Here is a 24239-nt window from a genome sequence, read left to right on the forward strand (position 1 = left end):
ACAGCCTAAGTAGGAGGGAGAACAGGTATTGAATCCCCATTTTGCAGATGAGGGAACTGAGGCTCAGAGAAGTTAAGTGACTTGAACAAGGTCACACAGCGGGCATGTGGTAGAGCCAGGATTAGAATTCAGGTTCTCTGATTCTCAGGCCCATCCTCTCCACTGGGCCACGCTGCTTCTCTGGGTATTGTTCCAGGCAAAGGGAACAGGTATGGAATTTGAAGTGACATACAGAGCGAAGTCAAGGTCGAGGGAAGATCACGTTCCGAGCGACTAGAGCAGGCAGGAAGGCCCGGCAGGCCAGAGAGATAGGACAGTGGAAAGGAGGACATTTGGAAGCCCTGAGACAGAAGAGAGCGGAAAAAGGCAATCAACCAATCGATCATATTTATTGAGACCTTACCCTGTGCAGAGCACTCTACTGAGAGTTTTGTTGCTGTCTTATGTTGTCAAGTCGTGTCCGACCCTCAGCGACGCCATGGACATATCTCTCCCAGCACGCCCCACCTCCATCTGCATTCGTTAAGGTAGCGGATCCAGAGAGTTTTCTTGGTAAAAAGAGAAGCAGCGTGGCTTAGTGGTAAGTGCATGGGCTTGGGAGTCAGAGGTCACGAGTTCTGATGGTGGCTCCCTCCATGTCAGCTGTGTGACTTTGGGCAAGTCACTTAACTTCTCTGGGCCTCAGTTTCCTCCTCTATAAAATGGTGATTAAGACCGTGAGCCCCACGTGGGACAACCTGACTACCTTGTATCTACCTCAGTGCTTAGAACGGTGCTTGGCACATAGTGAGCGCTTAACAAATATGGACATCATTATTATTATTATTATTAAAAAGTGCTTGGGAGAGTTCAATTCAAAAGAGTTGGTAGTCATGTTCCCCGCCTTCAAGGAGCTCACAGTCTAGAGTTCGGAGATAGACAACAAATAAATAAATCACAGACATGGGCATAAGTTTTGTGGGGCTGAGAGTACAATAGAGCAGAGTTGGTAGACACATTCCCTGCCACCAAAGATCCTTCATTCAATCGTTCATTCAATTGGATTTATTAAGCACTTACTGAGGGCAGAGCACTGTACTAAGCACTTGGAAAGTACAATTCAGCAACAAATAGAGAAAATCCCTGCCCACAACAGGCTCACAGTCTAGAAGAGGGGGAGAAGGGCATCAAAACAAGTAAACAGGCCTCGATAGCATCAGTATAAATAAATAAAATTATAAATAAATATATGCATTATTATTATAAATAATTAGAATTGTAAATATGTACATATATACACAAGTACTGTTGCGGGGAAGGGAGTAGAGCAAAAGGAGTGAGTCGGGGCGATGGGGAGAGGAGGGGGAGCAGAGGAAAAGGGGGGCTTAGTCTGGGAAGGCCTTCTGGAGGAGGTGAGCCTTCAGTAGGACTTTGAAGGGGGGAAGTGTGATTGTTTGGAGATCCTGCAGACTAGAGGGGGTCCCTGGTGTCATCGTTCCTTTTGGCTAAGAAGAGACTGTCCATTTGGAATCATTCTTTGTTTTGAGCCCCGCAGAAGACAGCCAGATCTGTGGGTCTGACTTTAGCCAGTGTCTGGCTAACAAACCCTCCTCTCTCTTCAATTGCACATTCATTCATTCATTCATTCAATAGTATTTATTGAGCGCTTACTCTGTGCAGAGCACTGTACTGAGCGCTTGGGATGAACAAGTCGGCAACAGATAGAGACAGTCCCTGCCGTTTGACGGGCTTACGGTCTAATCGGGGGAGACGGACGGACGAGAACGATGGCGATAAACAGAGTCAAGGGGAAGAACATCTCGTAAAAACAATGGCAACTAAATAGAATCGAGGCGATGTACAATTCATTAACAAAATAAATAGGGTAACGAAAATATATACAGTTGAGCGGACGAGTACAGTGCTGTGGGGATGGGAAGGGAGAGGTGGAGGAGCAGAGGGAAAAGGGGAAAATGAGGGTTTAGCTGCGGAGAGGTAAAGGGGGGATGGCAGAGGGAGTAGAGGGAGAAGAGGAGCTCAGTCTGGGAACGCCTCTTGGAGGAGGTGAGTTGGAGGAGATCAGCTCCGGCCCATCCTGGAGCTTCTGGAAAACAACTGGTGTGGAGAAAATCACCACAGGGAAAAGCAGCAGGGCCAAGTGGACAGAGCACAGACCTGGGAGTCAGGAGGACCTGGGTTCTAATTCCAGCACTGCTACTGGTCTGCTGTGTGACCTTGGGCAAGTCACTTCACTTCTCTGGGCCGCAGGTACCTCATCTATAAAATGGGGATGAAGACTGTGAGCCCCACGTGGGACAGGGATTGTGTTCAAGCCGATTCGCTTGTATCCATTTAGGGTTCAGTACAGTGCCAGTCACATAGTAAGCACTTAACAAATACCACAATTATTATTAATAGTAGGGGAGAAAGAGAGATTGCCACACAAGTGGACTGTGTGGAGATGGACCGTACATTTTTTAACATGGGATTGGAGAGCCAATGGGAGAGAAGGAATTTAATGGGCATCTCCAGTCAACTCCACTTGGAAGCATCAAACTGTAGAGGAAAGATTTCTTTCATTCTGAATGGCAGATGCTGCCCAGAGGTGCAAAGAGATGCCATAAAATGGGTTCTTTTGAATCGGAAATAATAATAATAATAATAATAATAATGATATTTGTTAAACACTTACTATGTGCCAGGCACCGAATGAAGCGCCGGGACGGATATAAGAAAATAAGATTGGACACAGTCCCTGTCCCACGTGGGGCTCATAGTCTCGATCCCCATTTTACAGCTGAGATCACTGAGGCCCAGCAATGTGAAATGAGCTGCCCAAGGTCACAGAGCAGACAAGTGGCACAGCCAGCACTAGAACCCATGACCGTCTGACTCCCAGGTCTGTGCTCAAATTACGCCATGCCGCTTCTCAAATGTGGGCTGAAGGGACTTTTGGTCTGTTAATCTCCTAAAGATTTTGTAATCTAAAGATAGCAAAGCCTAACGGTTAAGGAGTTCTTTCAAGGGAGGTAAAGCCAAGCTCATTGCGGGCGGGGAACCTGTCTACCAACTCTGTATGTTCCCAAGTGTTTAGTGCTGTGCTCCGCACAGAGTAAGTGCTCGATTAATTCCATTGATGAGGATGATAAATTTCATTGATGAGGCATAGAGGAAGAGAGGGCTAAGTGGGAAAGGAAGTGCTGGGAATGCTGACTTCACTCAAGCAGATGAACAGAAGCCAGGGTCCCCCGCGTAAGCTCTAGGAAGGCACGAATGGAATATGGCAACAGAACCGTTTCCTTTTTCGGCACAGAGATGTCCTCCCAAACATCGTGTTGGTCTTGAAGGTGAGATTTGTCCTGTTCAGATTAGGATCAAAAATAGATTTTCCTGAGGTAAAAATATGCTTCCAAAATTGCTTCCCTTGAACAGATTCTGCCTCCTCTCTGTGCTCCCCCTCCCAATCCCAGGTCTAAGTGGAAGAGAACATCCACTACGGGACCAATCAATCAATCAGTGGTACTTAGTAAGCCTTTACTGTGTGCAGAGCACTGTACTAAGCTCTTGGGAGAGTGCAATTGAGTTAGAATTAGAGAGTTGAGAAGCAACATGGCCTAGTGGATAGAGAACAGGCCTGGGAGGCAAAAAGACCTGGGTTCTAATCCCAGCTCCTACACGTATCTGCTGCGTGACCTTGGGCAAATCACTTGCCTTCTCTGGACCTCAGCTACTTCATCTGTAAAATGGGGGCTAGGAGAATATGAGCCCCATGTGGGACAGGGACTGTGTCCAACCTGATTAACTTGTATCTACCCCAGCACTTAGAATGGTGCTTGGCACATAGTAAGCACTTAACAATTATCATTATTATACTGTATTATCATTATATTTATTGATAATTATAACATTTATTTATAATTATCATTATTATTACTAGTAGACGTACTCTCTGCCCTCACTGCTCCAGGTGTGGATGACAAAGCAGCAAGTGAAGGCTCGGCCAGGCGTTGGGCTGGGGGGGGGGGGTGAATGGATTTGCAATGAGTGGGAGAGAGCACTGAGGATCCAGCATGGAAAGATCTGAGTTTTGACTGGATCAGATGAAAGAGGCCCTGGGAAAGTACCCTGGGAAAGAAACTGTCAGCCAGCAGGAAAGGCCCTGATTTTCATGGCACACCCTGAAAGAAATGTTCTTAAATCTCTCAGGGACTGTCAAACTCTCTTCCTTCCTTTGTCCTCATGGCTCTCTCCACCCGTTCTCTTCATAAACCGTCTAATGATGCTCGATGAAATGCTGCTTTCAGTTCAGTCTCAATATTCTGTCTCTTTTATTTCTACCGAACACCCCCCTACACACATAACCACCAAACCCATTAAAAATGAACTAGCAGAGTGGGAATAGTGAGCTTCACAAGCCCCTTCACCGCACCACAGTTACCGGCCTAGTGGAGTATTAGACCAGGCCTTTGGGGGGAAACTGGGGAGCCATAGCCCTAAAAAATCCCCACCAGCCACTTCCTACCTCTATCGAGGCCACCATGTGCTGAAGCGCATTACTCAGGAACTCTCATATGCCACATTTTGCTTAAAAGTCTTACTCCCCTGCGGTCCGATTTCTTTAAACCTGATCCGATTCTCCCTGGGCTCCAAATCTAGCTGATATCCTGGGGAAACTGACTATATTGACCTATGAGGTGGAGAATGTGAAGATGTTCCCTCCAGAGACTCTCTATCCTAGATCTTTCTCGCAAATCAGGGGACCCTACACTAGAGAACTCATAATAATAATACGATTCTGGACCAAGTACTGTGAACTGGGGGAGATTACAGATAACGAAGTCAGACACCATCTCTGTCTCACACAAGGCTCGCAGTCAAAGTCAGAGGGAGACCAGTTATCGAATCCCCATTTGACGGGTGAGGAAACTGAGGCACGGAGAAGTGAAGTGACTTGCCCGAGATCACCCAGTTGGCGAGTGATAGAGCTGGGCTGAGGACCCAGGTGCTCTGATTCCCAGGCCCAGGCTCTCTCCACTAGACCTCGCCGCTTCCCGATTAACTGAACTCATGTCACACATTTCCCCCTTCGTCTCCACAGGGGCGATTCTCTCCAATGTCCGCTGGAAAGAACCAAACCTCAGTGGCCTGGTTCATCCTGTTGGGCCTCACTGATCGGGAAGAACTGAAGGGGACTCTATTTGGGGTCTTCCTGCTGATCTACACCGTCACTTTGGTGGGCAATTTAGGCATAGCAGCCCTTGTCTACGCCGACCCGCGGCTCCACACCCCCATGTACTTCTTCCTCGGGGTCCTCTCCTTCCTCGACTTCTCCTACTCGACCGTGGACACCCCCAAGCTGCTCATCAGCTTCCTCACCACCGACGGGTCCATCTCCTTTGGGGCCTGCGTCACCCAGATGGCCCTGATGACCCTGCACGCGACGGGCGAGTGCCTCCTCCTGTCCGTCATGGGCTACGACCGATTCGTGGCCATCTGCCACCCTCTCCTCTACCACGCCGTCATGTCCAGACGCTGGTGCGGCCAGCTGGTGGCCGCCACCTTCGCCGCCAGCGTAGCCAATGCGGCCGTCCAGACTGGGAACGTCTTCAGGCTGCCTTACTGCGGCCCAAACGTGATCGACCACTACTTCTGCGACCTCCCCACCGTGCTCCACCTGGCCTGTGCCGACACCGCGGAGGCCGAGGCGCTCCTCTCTTTCTTCTCCTCGCTGGTCATCTTCATCACCGTCTCCGTCATCCTGGTCTCCTACTCCTGCGTCCTAGCGTCCGTCTACAAGACACGCTCCCCGGAGGCTCGGTGCAAGGCCCTTTCCACCTGCACCTCCCACCTCGCCGCCATCTCCCTCTTCTACGGCACCGTCATCTTCATGTACGTTCAGCCGAGCTCCGACGGTTCCGGGGACCGAAACAAGGTCATTTCGGTGTTCTACACCATCGCCATCCCCTTGCTGAACCCCTTGATCTACAGCCTGAGGAACAAAGAAGTGAAGGCAGCCCTGAGGAGAAGACTCTTCGGTAAACTCAATCTCTGACGGATTTGGGACGCTTCTACCAATCGATCAATCGATCAAGTGCTTACTGTATGCAGAGTGCTGTGTTAAGCACTTGGGAGAGCATAATACAACTGAGTTGGTGGACACGTTCCCTGCCCAGCTTGAAGGTTTGCTCATAGCCTCCCGAAGGCAAAGAGCTCCATTCACACTCATCCTCGACTCCCAAAACAGAAAAGCCACTTCTGAGACCGGTTTCACAGACTCCTTGTAAAATGACTCCTAGCCATCACTGTTTCCTGAGTTTCTCCCAGGCTGTTTTTTTTTTGTTTTATTACTACTAATAATAATAATAATAATTGAGGTATCCGTGAAGAGCTTACTATGTGCTGGGTACTGTTCTAAGCGCTGGAGCGGATACAAGCAAATAGGTTGGACCCAGCCCCTGTCTCATATGGGGCTCACAGTCTCAATCCCCATTTTACAGATGAAGTAACTGAGGCCCAGAGAAGTGAAGTGACTTGCCAAGGTCACACAGCGGACAAGCGGCAGAACCGGCATTAGAACCCACGGCCTCCGACTCCCAAGCCCGTGCTGCTAATAACATAGAATATTAATAATAGTATTAGTATCGGGATTACTAAACCTTTATACCCCTACGCAAAGACATCCAGGCGTAACCGTTATTCTGAAACGCATCCGGAGCGTACAAATCTAAGAAACACGAAGGCGACACAGTTTACCTGAACCCGAGGTGAAAATTTGTATCTGAGGAGAAAAACGGGAGTCACCTTGCAATGAGTAACTGGTCTGACCCATTCTCTGAAACAGGAAGCGCCAAACCTTCTCACTGAAGCGTCAGAGTAAGCAAACGCCTGTCAATATCGGTCCACAAGGACGTCTTCTGTTCGCAGTCCACTGCAGGGGAGTGGGCGGAGGCGGGAGGGTGTGGAGGAAAAGAGAAAGGATGGTATTTACAGAGCAGAATGGCTCATTATTATTACTGTTAACCACTTGCTAGGCACACAGCACTGTTCTACCTCTCGGGTAGATACAAGATAATCAGGTTGGGCGCAGTCCTCGTTCCCGGTAGGCCTCATAATTTGAGGGGGAGGGAGGCCAGGTATTGAATCCCCATTTTGCAGGCGAAGAAACTGAGGCCCAGAGAAGGTAAGTGGCTTGCCCAAGGTCACATAGCAATAATAATGTTGGTATTTGTTAAGCGCTTACTATGTGCCAAGCACTGTTCTAAGCGCTGGGTAGATACAAGGTCATTAGGTTGTCCCTCGTGGGGCTCACAGCCTTCATCCCCATTTTACAGATGGAGTAACTGAGGCACAGAGAAGTTAAGTGACTTGCCCACAGTCACACAGCTGCTCAGTGGCAGAGCCGGGATTAGAACCCACTACCTCTGACTCCCAAGCCCAGGCTCTTTCCACTGAGCCACGCTGCTTCTCCAAGCGAATAGCAGAATGAGAATTAGACTCCAGGTGGCCCGAGGCCCAAGCCGTGACTTGTAGCGGATAGAGCATGGACCTGGGTGTCAGAGGGACCTGCTTTCTAATCCCGGCTCCGCCACGTGTCTGCTGTGTGACCTTGGACAAGTCACTTGATTTCTTTGGGCCTTAGTTACCTCACCTGTAAAACGGGGATGAAGAGTGTGAGGCCCAGGTGGGACAAGGACTGTGTCCAACCTGATTAACTCTTATCTACCCCAACATTTAGAACAGTGCTTGGCCCGTAGTAAGCGCTTAACGAGTACCATTATTATTATTATTTCCACCAGATTATGCTGCAGTAGCTCCAAACGAAAAATTTCTTCACCCCTCACCACCCCCGAACAAGTTGTTACAGGGGCTGATTTGATGGCTTGTCGACGGCCTTTGCTAGTCACCAAGAGGAGCCGACCGTGACGAGTCTGGACGCCACTGCTCTAAACCAGCAGCGAGGTGAAGAAAGAGTTCCAAGGTCTGGCCTTCTGGACTCCCAGTCCCTTGCTCTATTCATTAGGCCACACTGCCTCCCACTGCTATTTCCCTCAAGTCCCTTCAGGTTTCAGTGGCTGCTGCTCGTTTCCGGTTGTCTGAGGCGTGGGGAATACAACTGATAATTAGAGAAGCAGCTTGGCCTAGTGGAAAAAACACAAGACTGGGAATCAGGAGATTCTGGGTTCCAATCTCAGGCCTGCCCCACGCCTGCTGTGTGACCTTGGCTTAGGTGCTCAACTTCTCTGTATCTCAGGTTCCTCATCTGTAAGATGGAGATTCAATATCTGTTCTCCCTCATTCTTAGATTCTGAGCTTTATGTGGGGACAGAGACTGGGTTGGATCTGATTAACTTGTATCTTCTCCGGTGCTTAGAATAGTGCTTGAAACATAGTAAGTAATAATAATAATAATGTTGGTATTTGCTAAGCGCTTACTATGTGCAGAGCACTGTTCTAAGCGCTGGGATAGATACAGGGTAATCAGGTTGTCCCACGTGAGGCTCACAGTTAATCCCCATTTTACAGATGAGGTAATTGAGGCACAGAGAAGCGAAGTGACTTGCCCACAGTCACACAGCTGACAAGTGGCAGAGCCAGGAATCGAACCCATTACCTCTGACTCCGAAGCCCGGGCTCTTTCCACTGAGCCACGCTGCTTCCCGTACTTAACATATACAATAATGATAGATTATCCTGCATCTCCCTCGGGGTTTAACCCAGTGCTTGGCACATAGTAAGCATTTAAAAAGAATTATTACTGTTGACTTGAACTTGTCCCCATCCTTTGTAAACTTCAATGGCATCCCTTCCAGCCTTTGTCTTTCCTTTTTCAGTCTCTCCTTGATCAGAGCTGCTTCATCCTCCTAAACTAGCTTCCCTTCTCTGTTACCTTTCTTAGCTGTGCTCCGTAAGCTCTTCTATAGCCTTGCGTAAAACAGGGCCACCAGAGTACTCAGATTTCCCGGTGGACAGGGAACGTCTACTCACTCTGTTTTACCGTGATCTCCCAAACGCTTAGTACAGTGCTCTGCACACAGTAGAAGCTAAGTAAATCTGATTAAAGAACTCGAACTTTGATGATGAGCATTCTTTGGAAGACTGACTCCTCTTATGATTATCACTGTTAACCCCCCTCAAGCTTAACGTGAATGACTTGGTTTCAGTTTTTTTGTTTTGGGGGAGTTTTTCCTCGCTAGTGTCAAAGAAAATTTCACGGACTCTGTATTGTGTTTATGCAGATAAATCAGAGACAAGCTTATTTCTATTAGAGAAGCAGCGTGGCTTAGTGGAAAGACCACGGGCTTGGGAGTCAGAAGACTTGGGTTCTAATCCTGGCTCCAGCACTCATCTGCTTGGGCAAGTCACTTAACTTCTCTGTGTCTCAGTTACCTCATCTGTAAAAAGGGGATTGAAAAAGTGAGCCCCACGTGGGACAACCTGATTAACTTGTATCTACCCCAGCGTTTAGAACGGTGCGTGTTACATAGTAAGCGCTTATCAAATACCATAATTATTATTTTTATTAGTAGTAGCATTAGTGATGCTAATAGAGAGGAGTGGTTGACAGAGTTTCCTCTGCTTGCCAAAACCAACTCAGCTCCATGCAATATAGAGTTTCTTTATATACAGTTGGTACAAGAATCAAGCTTCACTCGTGATTGAAGAGCACAGTTCATTCATTCATTCAAAAGTATTTATTGAGCGCTTACTATGTGCAGAGCATTATACTAAGCGCTTGGAATGTACAATTTGGCAACAGATAGAGACAATGCCTGCCCAATGATGGGCTTACAGTCTAATCGGGGGAGACAGAGGACAAAAACAAGATAACATAATCACAATAAATAGAATCAAGGGGTCGTACACCTCATTAACAAAATAAATAGCACAATACAAGGGAGTAATACAATACAAGCAGTAAATTTTTTCTCAATATAGCTAACCAGGGGTCCTGACCTTGCTGAGGGAGGAACAGCCCCATCCTATCTCAAGAACTTGACATGCCAGTCTCCCTGATAAGAGAGATTATCTAGTCATGAGGCACACTGCCTCCTAATATTGCTATTTCCATCAAGCTCCTTCAGGTTTCAGTGGCTGCCGTTTATTTCCAGAAAGGATGAAACAGAGGAGGAGAGGATACGTGATATCCCCACTTTGAGTAAATGGCTGCTTGGCTAGACAAAATGGAGTCCAGGCCTAAAGATCCATCCCATTCCATCCTTTGGTATTCTACTACTCCTAGGGACTCTAGTCAGCCGAGTTACTCTTCTTCACTTTAAATAGTTATGAGGCAGTCAAGCTGGCCTAGAGGCAAAACAGCTCAGAGGGGACGGTCCAGAGAGAGAAGGGGCAACTGCAAGGCCCAGACTTCTGTGGTTCCACACTAGATCCTCCCTGCTGTCCACTGTTCCCTCTTGAAAATTTACTATCTATCCGTTGGCGTCCAAGGGGAGAGAAGGAGAAGGATAAATTGGGCCAAGATGGAAAGTCATTCATTCATTCATTCATTCAATAGTATTTATTGAGCGCTTACTATGTGCAGAGCACTGTACTAAGCGCTCGGGATGAACAAGTCGGCAACAGATAGAGACAGTCCCTGCCGTTTGATGGGCTTACAGTCTAATCGGGGGAGACGGACGGACGAGAACGATGGCAATAAACAGAGTCAAGGGGAAGAACATCTCGTAAAAACAATGGCAACTAAATAGAATCGAGGCGATGTACAACTCATTAACAAAATAAATAGGGTAACGAAAATATATACAGTCGAGCGGACGAGTACGGTGCTGTGGGGATGGGAAGGGAGAGGTGGAGGAGCAGAGGGAAAAGGGGAAAATGAGGGTTTAGCTGCGGAGAGGTAAAGGGGGGATGGCAGGGGGAGTAGAGGGAGAAGAGAAGCTCAGTCTGGGAAGGCCTCTTGGAGGAGGTGAGTTTTAAGTAGGGTTTTGAAGAGGGAAAGAGAAACAGTTTGGCGGAGGTGAGGAGGGAGGGCGTTCCGGGACCGCGGGAGGACGTGACCCAGGGGTCGACGGCGGGATAGGCGAGACCGAGGGATGGTGAGGAGGTGGGCGGTGGAGGAGCGGAGCGTGCGGGGTGGGTGGTAGAAAGAGAGAAGGGAGGAGAGGTAGGAAGGGGCGAGGTGATGGAGAGCCTCGAAGCCTAGAGTGAGGAGTTTCTGTTTGGAGCGGAGGTCGATAGGCAACCACTGGAGTTGTTTAAGAAGGGGAGTGGCATGCCCAGATCGTTTCTGTGGGAAGATGAGCCGGGCGGCGGAGTGAAGAATAGACTGGAGCGGGGGGAGAGAGGAGGAAGGGAGGTCAGAGAGAAGGCTGACACAGTAGTCTAGCTGGGATATAACGAGAGCCCGTAACAGGAAAGTCGCCTTGGGCGGGGTTCTTTTGGGTTTGCAACCCATTCCTCATGGCACGTTAACAAATCCCCCGCTCCTCCGTATGCCCAGTGGCATTCCTGAAGCCTAGGGAAACTCGAATGTCACAGAGGAAAGCAGAGAAGGTACCCGTGCTCCAATAACGAAGAAACCTAAACCAGTCGAAGAAGGCCCCGAGTGTCTTCTAATCAGATTCCCTGGGATCCCTAGGGCCCTGAGTGTTTCCTGGAGAGGGATGTGCCCGCTTGGCTCTCCCCCACAAACAAGGTGAGATCAAGCTGAGGAGGGGGAGGAGCTAATGGGCTGAGCCACCTGAGCCCACCAGGGACCAGGTTTCTGAGAACACGCTTCAGCCTAGTCAACCCTCAACCCTGCCCCTGAGGAACCCAGAGGAGATGATTCTGAGCCCCTGCTCCATTTGAACCACGTGATAGAGGAACAACACTAAGGACTATGGGGAAATCAAGCTCTCTCTCTTCACCTCCACCTCCCCTCCTCTCTGAGGAGACCCAAAGTAATGATGCTGCCTCCCCCACATGCCCCGGGACTTTCTTGGCCCATGGGGAAGCCCACGCCCTGGGCCTCTGCCTCAGAAACTCATTAGATCCCTAGGGGATAATAAGGTTGGCATTTGTTAAGCGCTTACTATGTGCAGAGCACTGTTCTAAGCGCTGGGGTAGATACAGGCTAATCAGGTTGTCCCTCGTGAGGCTCACAGTCTTAATCCCCATTTTACAGATGAGTTACTGAGGCACAGAGAAGTTAAGTGACTCGCCCACAGTCACACAGCTGACAAGTGGCAGAGCAGGGATTCGAACCCATGACCTCTGACTCCCAAGCCCGTGCTCTTTCCACCGATGGAGCAAGTCTTATAGCGCCGGGGCCTGGGGTGAAGCACAGCGCTCTGGTGCCGCCCTCCCTGGGCCCCCAGCTCCCCTCCTCAATTGGAGAGGTTGCCTCAACACCCCCAGGCTGATTCCCCCCAGGCTGAAGGGTCTCCACCAAAGCCCATGGCCCCGCTCCAAGAAGCCCCCCTGCCGGACTCAGTCCAGAGCTGGGAGCAATGATGGGTTGATGGGAAGGGTCAAAGACATATTGTTCCTAAGCAACAGGCTGAGACGCTCCTGCTAACCAGGAGGCTTTCGTTCCACAGGTGTTGGGGGCGACTGAGACCGACTGAGGAAAGGGAGACGGAAAAGGAAATCTAATCTTATGCTCTCGAGTCGTCTACGACCCACAGCGACATCGTGGACACATCTCTCCCCAAATGCCTCGCCTCATCTGCAATCATCCTGGAAGTGTATCTGTAAAGTTTTCTTCATAAAAATATGGAAGTGATTGACCATCGCCTTCTTCCACGCACTAAACTTGAATCTCCGCCCTTGACTCTCTCCCATGCCGCTGCTGCCCAGCAAAGGTGAGTTTTGACTTGTAGCAGATTGCCTTCCACTCGCTAGTCACCACCCAGGCTAGGAACGGAATGGGATGCCTCTGCTTGACTCTCCCTCCTGTAGTCGAGACTGGTAGAGTACTGGAAATTCTGCAGGTGAGACCCTGAGAGGGGTCAGAAAAGGAAAACATACCAGAAAAAGAAATTCAAAGGGAAAAACTAAATTAACCACATGAATGAATCAGTCGACAGCTTGTATCGAGCACTTACTCTGTGCTGAGCCTGTACTGAGGGCTGTGAAATGCTTGCAGCTTCTCTCCCCAATTTGGGGGTCCACCATTATCACCGAAGAGTGTTTCCTGGACATCTCCAGGGCACGGCCCCAAACGAGTGCCGAAGTGGTCCTTTGACTGTGTCAGTTGGCTACCCCTAGCCTAGAGCAGCATCTTATGGGTTTCAGCTCCCCTTCCTCGGAGGGCTTTAAAAATATGGTGGGAAGCTCTCAGACTGTGCAGAAGAGTTTAGGAGCCGGGGTCTTGCCAGAGCCTGGATGCCAAGGGCGGTCAGTGAGGCAGAGACAGGCACTGTGACTCCTTCACGGCCAGGCTGGGGAGTTTCATCTCTTTCTCCAGACTGCCGCTGGGCTCTTGGATCACAGATGACGGGACCTTCCGACCCAAAAGAGGTCGAAGGAAACGGAGAAGGTGATTGGGGGGGACTGATGAGAGGCAAAGTCTAGAGCAGCTGTTCTAAAGGGACAATGACAGGGACAGGTCAAAATTCCTCCCCCTGGCCTGGAACTCCCTCCCCACTCACTGCCAACAGACTGCCAATCTCCTTATCTTCCAAGCCTTATGAAAATTCCATCTCCTCCAAGAGGCCTTCCCCGACTAAGCCCTCATTTCCTCTGATAATAATAACAGTAATGATAATATTTGTTAGTGCTTACTATGGGCCAAGCACTGTTCTAAACGCTCGGATAGATACAAGGATGTCCCACGAGGGGCTGGCAGTCTTAATCCCCATGTGACAGATGAGGGAACTGAGGCACAGAGAAGTTAAGTGACTTGTCCAAAGTCACACAGCTGACAAATGGCAGAGCAGAGATTAGAACCCATGACCTCTGACTCCCAAGCCCAGGCTCTTTCCACTAAACCACGCTACTTCCTCTACTCCCTCTCCTCTCCCTCCACTGTCACCCTTGCACTTAGATTTGTACCCTTAGTATTCATCCCACCTTCAGCCCCCCAGGACTTAGGAACACATCTGTATTTATTCACTTCTTTATATTAATGTCCGTCTCACCACTCTAGCCTGCAAGCTCCTAGTGTCTGCCAACTCTGATGTACTCTCCCAACCGCTGAGTACAGTGCTCTACACACAGTAAATGCCCAAAAAATACAATTGATTCATAGAGTGATCACCAGGGACCACTAGGGATCTTGTGAGGAAGGAGAAAGGAAATGAGCAGGGAGTTAAGACAGTAATAAAGGGTTGGCTGGAAAGCCCAAGAGCAAGGAAAACTTGGGAAAAATTAGCATTCAATCAGTACCAGGTGTAGAGCATACAATAGGTATGCAGAGCACTGGACTAGATGCTTAGGAGAGTAAAATAGAGTTAGTAGATATAATCCCTGCCCTAAAAGATCAGGGAAGAGGGCATCCAAGAACTACAGATATACTCCACTAGATGATAAAATCTTTGAGGACAGGGATCTCCCAGGTGCTTAGTATGGGGTACTGGATGTGGAAAACACTCAATAAATACCACTGACTGATTGATAGGAGGAGGTAATTGAGTACAAAGATGGGAGAAGGGGACCAGAAAACCAAAGGGGAGGAGTTGGGGTGTGGTGGATAGGAACTGTAACTCTGAGTGTTGTCTCCTGATATTTCAGAAAGGTTATTCCTATTGCTGCCCGCAGGCTAGATTGGAGAAGGAAGGCACTGGAGACAGGAAGACTAACCAAGAGGCTGAGTCAGTAATCCAGGTAGTAGGTGATTAGGAAGTGGCTCTAAACTCTAAACTCTGTGGGCAGGGAATGTGTCTACCTGCTCTGTTGTACTCTGTTCACTGTATTCTCCCGAGATCTTAGTACAGGGCTCTGCACACAGTCAGCCCTCAATAAATACCACTGATTGACTGATTGATTGTGAAAAAGGAGTGGAATGAGTAAGAGCTGAGGAATACTACCGAGGAAAGAACATCTGGTGAGAGATTGGAGTTGGAGAGGGAATCAGACAGAGTAGTCAAAGGTGACATCAAAGTTACTAGCATGTGGAATCGAAGAGCAGTGGAGAGTAGGGACTCTGATTATCTTTGGACACACACACACACACACAACCTCTATAGCAAGGTCACACAGTCCCTTGCACAAATTCTTGTCTCTCGTACTGGCTGAATCCGAGGACTGCACTGGAGCATATTCATTCATTCATTCAATCATAATTATTGAGCACTTACTGTGTGCAGAGCACTGTACTAAGCGCTTGGAAAGTACAATTCGGCAACAGAGACAATCCCTACCAACAACGGGCTCACAGTCCAGAAGGGAGGTGACAGACAACAAAACAAAGCAAACCAAGTAGACAGGCATCAATAGCATCAATATAAATAGAATTACAGATATTCGCACATCATTAATAAAATAAATAGAATAATAAATATGTACATATGTACACAAGGGCTGTGGGGCAGCGAGGGGGGTAGAGCAGAGGTAGGGAGTTGGGTCAATGGGGAGGGGAGGAGGAGCAGAGGAAAAGGGAGGCTCAGTCTTGGAAGGCTTCCTGGAGGCGATGAGCTTTCAGTAGGACTTTGAAGGGGGGAAGTGTGCTAGTTTGGCAGATGTGAGGAGGGAGGGCATTGCCAGGCCAGGATGTGGGCCAGCGGTCGACGGCGGGACGGGCGAGAACAAGGCCCATTGAGGGGGTTAGCAGCGGCAGAGGAGCGGAGTGTGCGGGCTGGGCTGGAGGAGGAGAGGAGGGAGGAGAGGTAGGAAGGGGCCGGGTGATGGACAGCCTTGAAGCCAAGAGTGAGAAGTTTTTGCTTCATGCAAAAGTTGATAGGCAACGACTGGAGAATTTTGAGATGGGGTGGGGTGACATGCCCAGAGCGTTTCTGTAGAAAGATAATCTCGACAGCAGAGTGAAGTACAGACTGAAGTGGGAGTCAGTCTAGACTGTAAACTCTTTGTGGGCAGGGAATGGATCAGTTATACTGTTATACTGTTCTTTCCCAAGCACTTAGTACAGTACTGACTGAATGAGGGATATAGTGGGGTGTGGTGAAGGGGCAGAACCAGAGATACCAAGGACACTGAAACAGATAAACTGGGCCCCCTAGACTGTAAACTCGTTGTGGGCAGGGAACATATCTACCAACTCTGTTATACTGAACTCTCCCAAACACTTAGTACAGTGCTCTGCACACAGTAAATCCTTAATAAGTACCATTGTTTGTTCGATTTGGGGCACAGAGGGAGGCAGGACTTGCCTCCGGTCATCCAACAAGTCAAAGAGAGGCACCGTGACCTAGAGGAAAGAGCACAGTTCCAGAGTCAGAGGAACAGGGTTCTAGTCCCAGCTCTGTGAGGTTGGACAAGCCACTTAATTTCTCTGAGCCTCAGTTTCCTCATCCGTAAAATGAGGGTTCATTATCCGGTCTCCTTCCCTGATTAGCCTAGGAGCCCCAGATGGGACTGGAGCTCTGTCTGACCTGATTATCATATCTATCTCAGGGCTAATACAATGCTTGGCACATGATACGTGTTTAATGATTATCATTATTATTTTCTCAATTTCCTCAGCTGTAAAATGGAGGTTACACCATTAATAATGATAATGGCAAGGCTGGGATTATCTTGGGGTGAGAACAAAGAAGCTCATTTTCCCAAATCCAGAGGCGTTTCCACCTCGGCGGCTTCCCGGGACAGCCACAGTCTCTCTCCTCTGACCACCGGCGGCAGGGCCGGATCAGGCCCCAGAGACCCGGGATGTCGGAGCTTCCCAGGCGGTGACTGGATCTCGGCTTCCCTTGGGCTGCGTGGGGTGGGGAGGTTACTTGCCCCCGGTCTTGGCCTTGGGGTGATCAAAATGCAACCCAAAGGAGCAGTTAGTGATGGAAGCAGACTAAAAGGCAAATGACAAACAAAAGAGAAACAAGAGCCAGTGAACCAAAAACTCATCGGCCCACCCAACCAAAAGATAGCCACACCCTTCCCTAACCCCCCTATATCCGTGCTTGGAACAACAAGGAATCGCTAATCTCTGGAACCGTACCCGGAAGCCGTGATGTGGTCTGAGCGGACCGGCTGAAACAGGATCGGTTGGTCGGGTCTTGCTACCTCCACACCTCTCCACCAGTCACTTGGCAGCCTGCTAGGGGAGAGGAGGAAACCGAGACGCCGGGGGAATGGGACTCGAGGCGAAAGATTCCTGTTTCTCCCAGGCAACCCAGAGAGACCCCGCAGGGGTTAAGGGGAGCAGAACGGAGGCAAGCCGAACCTTCTCCTCTGGATGACGGGTCAGTGTTGGTCAAGAGCACCACTGCTGACTTCCTCCTAGTCTTTCTCCTCCTCCTGCCTTAGTCGTGCCAAGATCCGAGTCAGCTCGTTTCCCTCCAGCTGCGGCCGAGGGAGTTCGCCCGAATCCACCGTACGCGGAGTGGGGGTGCCACCATCTTCAGCTCAGGACTTGCTCGAGAAGCAGCGTGGCGCAGTGGAAAGAGTACGGGCTTTGGAGTCAGGGCTCATGAGTTCGAATCCCAGCTCTGCCACTTGTCAGCTGTGTGACTGTGGGCGAGTCACTTCACTTCTCTGTGCCTCAGTTCCCTCATCTGTAAAATGGGGATTAAGCCTGTGAGCCCCACGTGGGACAACCTGATTCCCCTGTGTCTACCCCAGCGCTTAGAACAGTGCTCGCCACATAGTAAGCGCTTAACAAATACCAACATTATTATTAGGCCTCGATTTGACAGTTTGGGGCTGGAGGGAGAAGAGAGGGCAAGATTGAAACTGAATCTTCCCCACAGCAAATTTACCGGCCTTCTTCTCCCTGGCCATTCTGACCCTCACAGCCTAAAGGGATTCCCCGCAGCGTCCAGGACTAGCCAGGCCTCAGCCAAGGCACCTGACAAGCTTTCGTCTCCTCGGGGCTCTCGAGCCGTCTCTCCACTCTCCCCTCCCCAGGTGACCCTCGGACCTTCGGCCCCGGCCGTGGGCAACAACATCCCGGTGACTCGGTCCATCTCGGAGGGCTTCTCCCACCTGGAAGACCCGCAGGGGCCGTTCTCTGCCACCATCCTGCTGATCTACGTTCTGACGGTGATGGGCAATGCTGCCCTGATGGCGCCGGTCCCGGCCGACAGCCGCTTCCACAGCCCCTCTACTTCTTCTTGAGCGTCCTCTCCTTCCTGGACATCTGCTACTCCTCCGTAGTGACCCCCCAAGCTGCTGGCCGACATCCTGGCCTGGGATAAGTCCATCTCCCTGGGTGGCTGCGTGGCCCAGCTGGCCTTCTTCGTGACGCACGTGATGGCTGACAGCTTCCTGCTGGCGGCCATGGCTTACAACCGGACAAAAGCGAAGCAGCGTGGCTCAGTGGAAAGAGCAGGGGCTTGGGAGTCGGAGGTCATGGGTTCGAATCCCTGCTCTGCCGCTTGTCAGCTGTGTGACTGTGGGCAAGTCACTTAACTTCTCTGTGCCTCAGTGACCTCATCTGAAAATGGGGATTAAGACGGTGAGCCTCACGTGGGACAACCTGATGACCCTGTATCTACCCCAGTGCTTAGAACAGTGCTCTGCACATAGTAAGCGCTTAACAAATACCACCATTATTATCCATAAAATGGGGATTAAGATTGTGAGCCTCACGTGGGACAATCTGATGACCCTGTATCTACCCCAGCGCTTAGAACAGTGCTCTGCACATAGTAAGCGCTTAACAAATACCAACATTGTTATTATTACAACCGCCACACGGCCATCTGCCGGCCCCTCCACTAAAGCGGTACCATGACCAGAGGGACCTGCCTCGGGCTGGTGGCTGCCTCTTACGCTCTCGGCGGGTTCAACTAGGCCAACCAGAAAGGCAACGTCTCTGCCCTGCCCTTCTGAGGCCCCAACCGGGTCGGCCACTTCTTCTGTGACACCCCACCCCTGCTCCGGCTGGCCTGTGCCAAAACGGCCACCACACAGAGGGTTCTCTACCTCATCTCCTGCCTGGTCACCCTCGTGCCCGCCGGGGTCATCCTGATCTCCTACGGTCTAGTCCCGGTCGCTGTCGGATGGATGTGCTCCCTGGCCGGGCAGGAGAAAGCCCTCTCCACTTGGGCCTCCCACATCTTGGCCATCGCCATCTTCTACGGCACCATGGCCTTCACTTTCGTCCAGCCTCATAGCGTAGGTGAATTGACTCACGCACGGATGGTTTCCGTCGTTTTCATCATCGTCACGTCCATGCTCAACCCCTTCATCTATAGCCTCCGCAACAAGGAGGTGAAGAATGCCCGGGCCGTCACCCTCTCCTACTGAAGCCATCCTGACCCTTCCTCTCTGCACTGCAATGAGGGAAGGGAGAGGCGGGATATCCTTCTCAAGATGAGAGAAGCATACATAATAATAATAATAATAACGGTATTTGTTAAGCCCCCTCTCAGGGTCGCACCTGGAGAGTTTCCAGTACTCTACCAGTCTCGGCTAGGGGAGGGAGAGTCAAGCAGAAGCCTACCCATTCCATTCCTAGCTTGGCCAGTGGCTAGCGAGTGGAAGGCAAAAGTCACCCACGCTGGGCAGCAGCGGCACGGGAGAGAGTCGAGGACGGAGACTCTAGTTTACTGCACGGAAGGAGGCGGTGGTCAACCACTTCTGTATTTTTACCAAGAAAACTCTCTGGATCCACTACCAGAACGATTGCAGATAGAGAGTGGGGCGTTCTGGGAGAGATGTGTCCATGGTGTCACTCTGGGTCGGAAACGACTCGACGGCATAAGACAAGATTTGTCAAGCACTTACTGTGTGCCAAGCACGGGGGTGGATACAAGCAAATCGGGTGGGACACAGTCCCCGTCCCACACATAGTGGATAGAGCGTGGACTCAGAGAAGGTCTGCTATGTGACCTTGGGCGAGTTACTTCACTTTTCTGTGCCTCAGTTACCTCATCTGTATGAGGATTGAAACCGTGAGCCTCACGTGGGACAGGGACTGCTTGTATCCACTCCAGCGCTTAGCACAGAGCCAGGCACATAGAAGCATTTAACAAGAACCGCAATTATTACTATTATTATCAGAGCTTGAGCTGCTTGGGACTAGGGAGGGGAGCAATCCGTGAACATACGTTTGTAATCGGAAGACGATGCCACGGACAGGGAAGCTGACACATACGGCAGTGACAAATCTATTTTATTTGTTTATGCTCATGTGGGCAGGGAGCATGTCTACCAACTCTATTGTATTGTACTCTCCCAAGTGCTTAGCACGGTGCTCTGAAGACAGTGAGAGCTCAGCATTTATGTACATATTTGGAATGTATATATTTTTTATTAATATTAATGGCCACCTCCCCCTCTAGACTGTGAACTCCTTGTGGGCAGGGAATGTGTCTGTATATTGCTATATTGTACTCTCCCAAGTGCTTAGTACAGTGCTTTGCACACAGTAAGCACTCAATAAATATGACTGAATGAATGAATATCACCGGTGGATTGATTTTGTTTATGACCCTCTCCTCCTCTAGACTGTAAGTTCTTTGTGGGCAGGGCATGTATCTACCAAGTTTATTGTACTATACTCTTGGACTATTGTACTATACTATTTTACTATACTATATAACATTGGAGAAGCAGCGTGGCTCAGTGGAAAGAGCCTGGGCTTCGGAGTCAGAGTCATGAGTTCGACTCCCGGCTCTGCCACTGGTCAGCTGTGTGACTGTGGGCAAGTCACTTCACTTCTCTGTGCCTCAGTTCCCTAATCTGTAAAATGGGGATTAAAAGTGTGTGAGCCCCACGTGGTACAACCTGATTACCCTGTATCTCCCCCAGCACTTAGAACAGTGCTCGGCACCTAGTAAGCGCTTAACAAATACCAGCATTATTATTACTCTCCCAAGCGCTTAATAAGGTACTCTGCACCCAGTGAGCGCTCAATAAATCCCAATGATTGATCGATTCTGTTAATGGCTATCTCCCCATCTAGACTGTAAGCTCACTGTGGGCTGGAAACATTTCCAACAACTCTTGTTGTATTGCACTCTCCCGAGTGCTTAACAGAGTGCTCTGCACACAGTAAGCGCTCAGTAAATACCAGTGAGTGAGGCCAGAAAGGCCGATACGGGGACTGCCCATGACGGGGCCGTGGGGTGGGACTGTTTTTGCTTACACCTCTGGTTCACCACCATCACCGTTGATTTTCCTACCAGGGGTATTTCCATGGGAGGGCAGGCTAATAAAAGCGAGGAAATGGATTGTCAATATCTTCAAGACTATCTTGTGTCTGATCTAATTGTACCTATCCCAGTGCTTGGCACACAATAAACACTCAACAAACACTATTATTTTTTTTCTGTAAAACTGTTCCAATCGTCCTTCTTCCCTGAACTCAAGCCTCTCCACAGCTAGATGACCTCAGAGCATAAACTCTCCCATAAAGGGGCCCGTTTCTGCTGGATGTGGACTTTTCTGGGCCAGACCAGGAAAGAGACGAGGAAAATGAAGAAATACAGGCCATAAAGAGAGAGAGAGAGAGATAAAGCTTATCTCACTGTCCTCCTGGTGCCTGGGTCTGGGTCACAAAGCAGAAGCAAAGGGAAGCAATATGGCCTGGTGGATAGAGCACGGACCTGGGAATCAGAAAGACCTCGGTTCTGATCCCGGCTCCATCACTATCCTGCTGTGTGACCTTGGGCAAGTCACTTAACTTCTCTGGGCCTCAGTTATCTCATCTGTAAAATGGGGGTTGAAATTGCGAGTTTTATGTGGGACAGGGACTGTGTCCCACCTAATTAGCTCGTATCTACTCCAGCGTCTAGTACAGTAGAACAGTAGTAAATGGTCAACAAATACTAAAAAACAAAAACAAAAAAACTAAGCACCTAATCTTTTGGGAATCCAGATCCATCAAAACCACAGTGCCCACCCTGGAATAAGACAAAGACAAAACCCCTACCTTTTTTTATGCCAAACCCCCTTCCCTCCTCTCCCAGTTGCTCAACTTTCCAGGTCTTATCATAAAAAGAGAGTTTCTATAACATTTTCTCACATCAAAACGCTGCTCACCTGAACTCAGCTATGCTAGGTGGGGCAAGTGAGAAGAATGAGTGACAGCAACAGCTGCCATAAGGGCAGTAGAAATCAGGAAACCAAAACCTCGGTGGGCAGAGGGAGCCTTTCTGAGGTCACGTAAAACCAAGCCGTAGACAGGGCCACATCCCAGCTCAACGCTGGGATAACAATAACAATAATAATGTTGGTATTTGTTAAGCGCTTACTATGTGCAGAGCACTGTTCTAAGCGCTGGGGGAGATACAGGGTAATCAGGTTGTCCCACGTGAGGCTCACAGTTAATCCCCATTTTACAGATGATGTAACTGAGGCACAGAGAAGTTAAGTGACTTACCCACGGTCAAACAGCTGACAAGTGGCAGAGCCGGGAGTCGAACCCATGACCTCTGACTCCGAAGCCCAGACTCTTTCCACTGAGCCACCCAGATCATTGATGGCAGCATGTCTAACCTATAGACGGGTAGTTCTGTGGCTTCTTCAGACTCCTTTCTGGCCCTTTTACCCCAGCTAACAACTCTGGGGTATCTCAGAAGCAGGATGGTCTAGTAGTTAGAGCACGGGCCTGGGAGTCAGAAGGACCTGGGTTCTAATCCCAGCTCCATCATTTATCTGCTGTGTGAACTAGGGAAAGTCATTTCACTTCTCTGGGCCGCAGTGACTTCATCTGTAAAATGGGGATTAACTGTGAACCCCACGTGGGGAATGGACTGTGTCCATGCTGATTTGCTGTTATCTACCCCAGCGCTTAGTACGGTGCCTGGCACATAGTAAGCACTTAATGAATACCACTGCTATTATTATTATTACCCAGGACGTTCTCAGCAGACAGATGGCAACCCAGAACCAACCATCCTGATCAGCAATGGGGCCAGCTCCTGGCTAACTTGGGAACACCTGGTCCCACAGCCAAAAATTCATGTTTTTCACAAGCTGATTATCATTATTTCAGCCCAATTCAAAACATTAGTGTCAATCCCTGTTTTGTTTTTTCAGGGGGAGAGTTTATGGCATTTGTTAAACATTTATGAGGAGAAGGAAGGGCTCAGTCTCAAGTAGTGGGGTAGATACAAGTTAATTAGGAGGGACCCAGTCCCTGTCCCCCATGGGGCTCACAGTTTTAATCCCCATTTTACAGATGAGGCAACTGGGGCACAGAGAAGTGAAGTGACTTATCCAAGGTCACGTAGTAGACAAGTGACAGAGCTAGTCCTCTGACTCCCAGACCCATTGTCTATCCGTTAGGCCACACTGTTTCCCCATTCTTCTTCCTATTTAGACTGTAAGCCCCATGTGGGACAGGGTCTGTGTCCCACTTGATTACCTTGGGCAGGGAACCTCTCTACCATCTCTGTTGAATTGTACTCTCCCAAGTGCTTAGTTCAGTGCTCTGCACCCAGTAAGCACTCAATAATTGATAGATTGATTGATCTACCCCAGTGTTTCAGAATGGTGCTTGAAACATAGCAAAATTAGCTGTCACCGTTTGCTAATCCCCTTGAAAGACAATAAAGCCCAAAATGCTGAGTTATTAAGCAGCAGAGCTCACCTCCTCCAGGAGGCCTTCCCAGTCTGAGCCCTCTCTTCCCCTCTGCTCCTCCTCTCCTCCCCACTGCCCCTACTCCCTCCCTCTGCTCTACTCCCTTCCCCTCCCCACAGCACTTGCATATATTGTGTATATATAGGGGAAGCAGCGTGGCTCAGTGGAAAGAGCCTGGGCTTCGGAGTCAGAGGTCACGGGTTCGACTCCCGGCTCTGCCACTTGTCATCTGTGTGACTGTGGGCAAGTCGCTTGACTTCTCTGTGCCTCAGTTACCTCATCTGTAAAATGGGGATTAACTGAGAGCCTCACGTGGGACAACCTGATGACCCTGTATCTACCCCAGCGCTTAGAACAGTGCTCTGCACATAGTAAGCGCTTAACAAATACCAATATTATATTTGTACATATTTCTTGCTCTATTTATTTTATTAATAATGTGCATTTATCTATGGTTCTATTTATTTTGATGGTCGTGATGCCTGTCTACTTGTTTTATTTTGCTTCTGTCTCCCCCTTCTAGACTGAGCCCGTCGTTGGGTAGGGATTGTCTCTGTTGCCGAATTGTACTTTCCAAGCGTTTAGTACAGTGCTCTGCACACAGTAAGCTCCCAATAAATATGAATGAATGAATGAATGAATGAATGAATGAATGATGGATAGAGCATGGGCC

General features: G+C 49.5%; 1 protein-coding gene, 2 non-coding genes and 1 pseudogene across 3 annotated transcripts; 3 read left to right on the forward strand and 1 right to left on the reverse strand.

Moving 5' to 3' along the window:
* Positions 1–5092: 5092 nt before the first annotated feature.
* On the forward strand, positions 5093–6031 carry LOC100091786 (olfactory receptor 1020-like). Its single transcript, XM_039911295.1, has one exon. The coding sequence runs from the start codon at positions 5093–5095 to the stop codon at positions 6029–6031; it is 939 nt and encodes a 312-aa protein (XP_039767229.1).
* A 6761-nt stretch (positions 6032–12792) lies between these two features.
* Positions 12793–12929, reverse strand: LOC114810452. Its single transcript, XR_003758151.1, has one exon. It is a non-coding gene; the product is annotated as a small nucleolar RNA SNORA7 (small nucleolar RNA).
* A 4792-nt stretch (positions 12930–17721) lies between these two features.
* LOC100075052 lies at positions 17722–19356 on the forward strand (annotated as a pseudogene).
* A 43-nt stretch (positions 19357–19399) lies between these two features.
* Positions 19400–19531, forward strand: LOC114810479. Its single transcript, XR_003758178.1, has one exon. It is a non-coding gene; the product is annotated as a small nucleolar RNA SNORA7 (small nucleolar RNA).
* The last annotated feature ends 4708 nt before the right edge of the window (positions 19532–24239 follow it).

This window comes from Ornithorhynchus anatinus, chromosome 3 (assembly GCF_004115215.2).
Source record: "Ornithorhynchus anatinus isolate Pmale09 chromosome 3, mOrnAna1.pri.v4, whole genome shotgun sequence".
Lineage (NCBI taxonomy): Eukaryota > Metazoa > Chordata > Mammalia > Monotremata > Ornithorhynchidae > Ornithorhynchus > Ornithorhynchus anatinus.

Excerpts from the sequence above, each read along its gene's own strand:
- LOC100091786 (XM_039911295.1), top strand. The coding sequence starts at position 5,093 with ATGTCCGCTGGAAAGAACCAAACCTCAGTGGCCTGGTTCATCCTGTTG.